The sequence below is a fragment of the Mauremys reevesii genome, linkage group 15 (assembly GCF_016161935.1).
Source record: "Mauremys reevesii isolate NIE-2019 linkage group 15, ASM1616193v1, whole genome shotgun sequence".
NCBI classification, from domain to species: domain Eukaryota; kingdom Metazoa; phylum Chordata; order Testudines; family Geoemydidae; genus Mauremys; species Mauremys reevesii.
Genome location: NC_052637.1, coordinates 9858020 through 9864900, shown reverse-complemented (window position 1 = coordinate 9864900; position 6881 = coordinate 9858020). Strand labels below are relative to the sequence as shown.

The window sequence follows — 6881 nt, the reverse complement described above, 5'->3', positions numbered from 1 at the left end:
TTGGGAGGCTACTCCAGAGCCTTGCCCCACTGGTGGTTAGAAACCTCCCTGTAATTTCTAGCCAGTCTCTCCATATCTCACACACCGAAATGTCCATGTAAACCAGGCTGAAAAAGTCTGGTTCTTTGTCCTCCTCTAGTGGATAGGCCACAAATGGTGGTTTATAAGACAATGGGCCCTGTCCCCAGCTTGTGGCAATGGATATACAGCTCCATTGGAGGCAGTAGGCCAGATCAACAGATGCTGCAAATTGCTTTAGTGGCACCAGAGTCAATGAAACTACACTGATGTGCTGAAGATCTACCCAAAATGTCTTCTCTCACCTACCCCAATCTTACATCAGTCTGACTCCTCTGGTTCCAATGAAGCCACTCCTGATTTATACACACAAACAAGACAACTCCCATCATTGTTTTCACTGGCCATGGAATGGGTTCAAGTGGCCAAGCAGTGTAACGGATATTGTTTTAGCACAGAGTCTGATTCCTCTTGTGCAAACAATTTACACCCATTTAACTCCCCAACTGGACTAGATTTTCTACTGGTGCAAATCACACCAGTGGCAGTGATATCAGCAGAGTTAATCTGGATTTGCATTGGTGCAACTGAGATAAGAATCAGATCAGTTTGTGTGCAAGCTGTGTGGTCATGGAAATCACTGACATTAATGAACGAATACTACAGAAGCAACCTTTAATTAGAGAAAGACAGAAAATTAATTATTTGTGAATTACCTACACCCAGTCAGTCTCCTCAGGGCAGCTTTCATCTCCTTGTTCCTCATGCTGTAGATAATTGGATTCAAGATTGGTGGCAATACGGAATAGAGAACAGCCACCACGAGATCCAGAGCAGATGGGGAGCTGGAGGTGGGTTTCAGGTAAACAAAGATGCCAGTGCAAACAAACAAGGAGACCACAGTGAGGTGAGGAAGGCAGGTTGATAGGGCTTTATGCCGGCCTTGTTCAGAGGGGATTCTGAGCACTGATTTGAAGATTTTAACATATGACACAATGATAAAAACAAAGCAGCCTAAAAGTAAACACACACTAAAGACAAGAACCCCAACTTCACTAAGATATGTGTCGGAGCAGGCAAGCTTGAGTAGCTGGGGGATCTCACAGAAGAACTGATCCACCATGTTGCCTCCACAGAAGGTCAATGCAAATGTGTTCCCGGTGTGTAGCACAGAGTAGAGAATCCCACTGATCCAGGCACCAGCTGCCATTTTGACACAAGCTCTGATATTCATCATTCTCTCATAGTGCAGTGGTTGGCAGATGGCGACATATCTGTCGTAGGCCATAACGGTGAGAAGAGAAAAATCCGCTCCCACCAAGAAGACGAAGAAAAAGACTTGGGCAACACATCCAGCATAGGAAATGGACCTGGTGTCCATGACGGAGTTGGCCATGGATTTGGGGACAATGACAGAGATGGAGCCAAGATCTAGGACGGACAGATTCATCAGGAAGAAGTACATGGGGGTGTGAAGGTGGTAGTCGAAGGCTATGGCCATGAAGATAAGAAGATTCTCCATCAGGGCTGCCAGGTAAATCACTAGAAACCCCACAAAGTGCAAAATCTGCAGCTCCCAAACTTCAGAGAATCCCAGGAGAAGGAACTCCGTCATGGTCGTTCGGTTGGACATTTTCTTTCTCAGGACATGTCTCAGGATGTCTTCGCAGGGAGGGAGAAGAACAAGGGCCAGGATTAGATCAGTAACATAACTCTCCTTTTCTGAAATCCACCTTAATTTTCTCGAGTCTTTAGCTTGTGAAGTTTGGTGTAATTTGGGAATGAGGATGGGGAAAAAAGCCCCACTGACTCCAATGCAGTTGCTTCTGTTTTATACTGGGGTAAGAGAAAATAGAATCAGCTCAATGGACTCCAGCGAAGTTACTCCTGATTTGCACCAGGGTGATGGAGAGGAGAAATAGGAATAATTGCTTTTGAGGTATTTGTATACCTCTGTCACCCAGAGTGGGCAAACTCTGGATAGCGGTGTATAAATATTACTATCCTCAGATTTCAGAGGGGAATTGAGGGTCTGGTTGGCCAGATTCTGGTGTCAGGAGCACTATTGCAAATGTTGGGTATTTTCACTGCATGCCATGGAATTACTCCCACTTTATACTGCTCTAAATGGAAGCAGCATCTTGCATGTAGGTGACTGAACCCTGCCAAAATTACACAGTGAAATCAAGTCAGGAATACAGACAGTACCCCTGACACGCCATCCCCTGTTCTAGCTGGGGTTTCATTCTCATTTCAAAAGGAAGACATTCCAGTTCCCCTCCTGTTTCTCTATTCACTCAACTAAACTCCCTTCCAGAGCTTGGAAGAGAACCCAGGAGTCCTGACTCCCAGTTTGCCCACTGCTCTAACCCACTAAATACAAGCTAGGAGTGCTGGCTCTATTCATTGGACTCAATTCCCTCCCAGAGCTGGGAACACAAGTGAGGTGTCTTGACTCCCTGTCCCCTCCTCTAACCATTACATCAGACTGCATCTCAGCCTCTGTCCCAGGGACTCTCCACTGCCATCAGGAATGACTGCGGCAAGTGACAATGGAGAGTCATTGGGCCAGCGAACATGCATTAGAGTGATTCTCCTGTGTGGTAGTTGGGGGACTCACCTGGTGTCTGGAAGAGACAAATCCAAGTCCCTGCTCCAATGACTATTTAATTATTGATACAAAGTGTAACAGCTCCAACAGGAGAGACAGAGACAGTCTCATTTCAGAGCAACTCATAGCCAAACAGCTCAGGCACTCTCCTGTAAAGTGGGAATTCAAACCCTTTCTCATCATCCGTCAGAGGGAGGAATTGAACCTGAATCTGTCACAGGCCAGCCAAGTGCCCTAACCACTCAGTTTCAAGTTATGAGGGGTGCCTGTCCCATACTCCTTATTAGAGACCGAAATAGAACCCCCAGTTCTGGCTCCTCTCCTCTCCACCCTGGACTGAATATCCTCTCAGAGCCGCACATAAAACTCAGGAGGCCTGGCTCTCAGTCCCTGCTACTCTTACCCACTAGACCCCACTCCTTTCCCAGAGCTGGGGATGGAACCCAGGAGTCCTGGCTTCTAGTCCACACCACTCTAACACACTAGACTCAATTGCCCTTGCAACAAGCTAATAGACAGAAGTAACCATAAACACAGAGATAGAGAAAGAGTGGGAGAACTAGATACAAACTGGGGAGTGGGGGGGGAGATGTAACAAACTAACAGCAAGACATATGTAAGAAAAACATAGATACTGAGAGTAAGAGTGAGACACAGAACTAAGACAAACTAAGAGGTAAATAGAGAAAAATAAACTAATAGAGAGTGAGAAGTACAAATAGATAGACAGCAATAACAACAAACTAATGTACAGAGAGAAAAGTAACAAAAAGTTGATAGTGTTTGTCACAATTTTTGGACAATTTTAATGTAAACTCCTCAATCCATTCTAAAAAAAAATATGTGCATTAATTGGATTAATCCCCCCATTCTTCACAGGGGGAAACTGTGGCACGGATATTCTGCCCTCTCTTTCCTAAGGTAACTGTTTTGGTCTGGCTCAGTTTCCCATGCCCAAATTGAGCTAAGAGTGAAACTCTGAAAAAATATCTGTCACTTACTATTTCGTCCTGAAAGTGACACTTTGTAACTCCCAAATATATTTCATTGCAACAGCAAACGTGTGGCACCTATCTGTGTGGAATCCTCCGAGATCGAGATGTCTTTTCTCCTCCAGCTACAGACTGCAATTGGCTACCCCTCTCTCTCTAGCCCCTACACACTCCTGTATCAAACAATCTCTCTATCTAATGCCCCTATCACTGTACTATGAGAGGTTGTTCCCTGAGGCTGAGCTGCTGGAAATACACAGAGATCTGTGCTGTCTGCAGATGAGCTGTGTGTCAAAAACACAGGTGATGCGGGAAGGTGATTTATCCATGTCAGTTTTCTAAGGGCTTGTGGGACTCACTCCCTGGTGCCCTCAACAGCCTAGTGGCAACAGTTCATTTCTCTTGCCTTCTACTTCCCTGAAGAGTTTCCAGAAACTAAAATAATCACAATTACAATGAGGCAGCAGGGTCTAGAGGAAGGTAGTGAGGCAAACACTAGGGGTATACAGGACTGTACTCCAGACGTCTAGTATCAATGCCTAGCCCTGCTTCTGACCTGCTGTGTTACATAGGGGAAAGTCATTCCCTTTTCCCTCCCACCCTTTGCCTGTCTTTTCTACTGTAAGCTCCTTGGGGTGGAAAGTGTGTCTTATCTAATATAATGGGCCTCTTATATCAGGTTCAACTATCAAATAATTAATTAATTAGTCATTATTACTAAGCTAAAGTTCAAGCTGTCCTGAGAGCTGATCCCAACTATTCCTCTGGCTTTTTTCAGTCACTTCACCTCTCCATTCCTCAGTTTGTGATCTGTCCAATGGGGTTAATCGTTACTACTTGGAGAATAATTCATAATGAGTGGAGATGTTCAAAATAGCTTCCTGTCAAAACAGCTTTTTGAAGAAAAATTGCTTGTCATTTAAAATGATTTTAGTGTGGAAAAAAATCATTTTGGACTCAACTTTCGATTTTTTTTCTTTTGCAGGGGGTGAGTTGTTTGTGTTTTTGTTTTTAGATTTATGAAAACCTGGAAATAGATAACATGTTTGTATATTTTTTCAGGTTTGTGGGGAAAAGTTTTCAATATCAGAAATCTTTTCCCAAAACTAGAAAATATTTACCATAAAGTGACATTATTACTAGAGAAGGTTATTGAAAACCAAACACTTTTCAGTCTCCAATTTGAGTCTATGCATTCTTTCACATATAGTGACACTCCCCCTCACCAGCACAACCTATTCCGTCATTCATATACATTTTGTACCCTGGTATTACAGTGTCCTATTGATTGTCATCATTCCACCCAGTTTCTCTCCTATTACATCAATATCCTCATTTAATACCAGGCTTCTGTGCAGCTGTTGGCTTTCATTCAGCCCTTAGTTTTAAAGGCATCATCAGGATGGTGGAGAAGATGCAGATATGAGTATCAAAACAAAGTGCATCATTAGCACTAAGGTGACAACTATGATAATCTGAACCTCATTAAAGGAGGCATCTGAGCCCACCAGCTCAAACATGGCTGGCCTCTCACAGAAGAAAGGACTAATTTTATTAGATGCTCAGAATGGCAGACTGAATATAAAAGCTGTCTGGCCCAGAGAAACCATGTTCCTACTGATCCATGAGCCAGCCAAGAACACAACACAGACCTCTTGCTCATGAGGACCAAATAGTGCAGAGGGACACATATGGCTATGTGTTGGTGATAGTATCAGAGGGGTAGCCGTGTTAGTCTGGATCTATAAAAGCCTATTGTGTGATGGTCATAGGTCATCACAGCCAGCAGGAAACACACCTTGTCTGGAAAAAAGAGGAAGAAATATATCTGCGCAGCACAGCTAGGGGAGGAGATGGTTTTCTCCTCCAAGAGGAGATCCACCAACATATTGGGCAGGGTGACAGAAGTCTAGCAGACTTCTAGGAAGGAAAAGCTCCATAAGAAAAAAGTACACTGGCGTGCCCATTTCCTGATCAGCCACCATTGTAGTGTTTCCCATCAATGTGAGTACATATGTCACTAAAAACACTACAAAGGATAAAACCCGCAGCTCCCAGAGGTCAGAAAACCCCTAGAAAATGAAGTCCAAACCTCAGTCTTGTTTGCTTCATTCGTTCCTTCATGTAATTCATCTGTATAGAAAACAAGCAGACATTTGCTTATCAGCTAAGCAAAATTACTCAGGGCCAGATCCTCAGCTGATATAAATTGGCATAGCTGGAGCCGACGGGCCAGATCCCCAACTGAGATATAGCAGTATAGCTCCACTAGAGTCAAGGGGGCCTGGTTCCCAGCTAGTGTAAATCGATGGAGCTATACTGAAGTCAATGCAAGCAGGTCCCCAGCTGGTGTAAATCAGTGTAGCTCCACTGAAGTCAACGGGCCAGATCCCCAGCTGGTGTAAATTGCTAGAGATACATCCAAGTCAATAAGCTAGATCCCCAGTTGTTGTAAGATGCTGTAACTCCATTGACTCCAGTTGAGCTCTGCCAGTTTCCACCAGCTGAGGAACTATCTCCCTGTAACACCCTGGATACGTGAATCATGACCTTCTGTAGTGACTGGTCCACGCAGATGACACAAGCCTTCTGTCACTAGCAGTAAGCGAACTACTCCATTAGCTCCATTAGCACCTTTTGGGTCCTACTCCCAAGCTCATTGGACTCAATGACAGTGGGTTCTGAAGGTCCACGTTTCCAAAATTCTGAGCAAGGTGCTGGGCAGCAAAGTACGATCTTTGCTCTGTTTTTGGGAGTCATGTAACTACGCTCGGAAGAGGTATGGTTGATACAGAGATTGTCACCAGCACATCAGAGCTCCCCGTCATGCAACCAGTCATGCACAGGCAATTTTAAAGGGCCAAGTTTAGCCAGGAAGAGGTCACTATGACAGGATACACCTGTGGGAAGTTAGATGCTCTTGTCAGGCAGAAGATGGAAGGTGAAGGTTTAGTCTGGGAGTTTCAGAGACTTACAGGTCTTAGACACCACACTTGACTTCCGGTGGGAGTCAGAAAACGTTGGATCTAAATGGATTAAGCTAATTCAAAATAAAACACTCTTCTTCTGGAATAAGAGCATCCACACAGGGAGTTAATCAGGAATAGCTGTTCCAGAATAACTCCCCACCTAAGAAAGCCCGTATTCCTTTCAGCCCGTTTTTGAAAGTCCCTGATTTAGGGCTTATTGTAATCTAAAATTTACTTTTTTCTTTGAAGTTCTGAAAATTGATACTTAAATCTTCTGCCAGCTAAGGAAGT

General features: G+C 44.2%; 1 protein-coding gene across 1 annotated transcript; it reads right to left on the bottom strand.

The window, feature by feature from the left end:
- Positions 1 to 730: 730 nt before the first annotated feature.
- On the bottom strand, positions 731 to 1540 carry LOC120383609 (olfactory receptor 14A16-like). The gene has a single exon (XM_039501763.1). The coding sequence runs from the start codon at positions 1538 to 1540 to the stop codon at positions 731 to 733; it is 810 nt and encodes a 269-aa protein (XP_039357697.1).
- Between the last annotated feature and the right edge of the window lie 5341 nt (positions 1541 to 6881).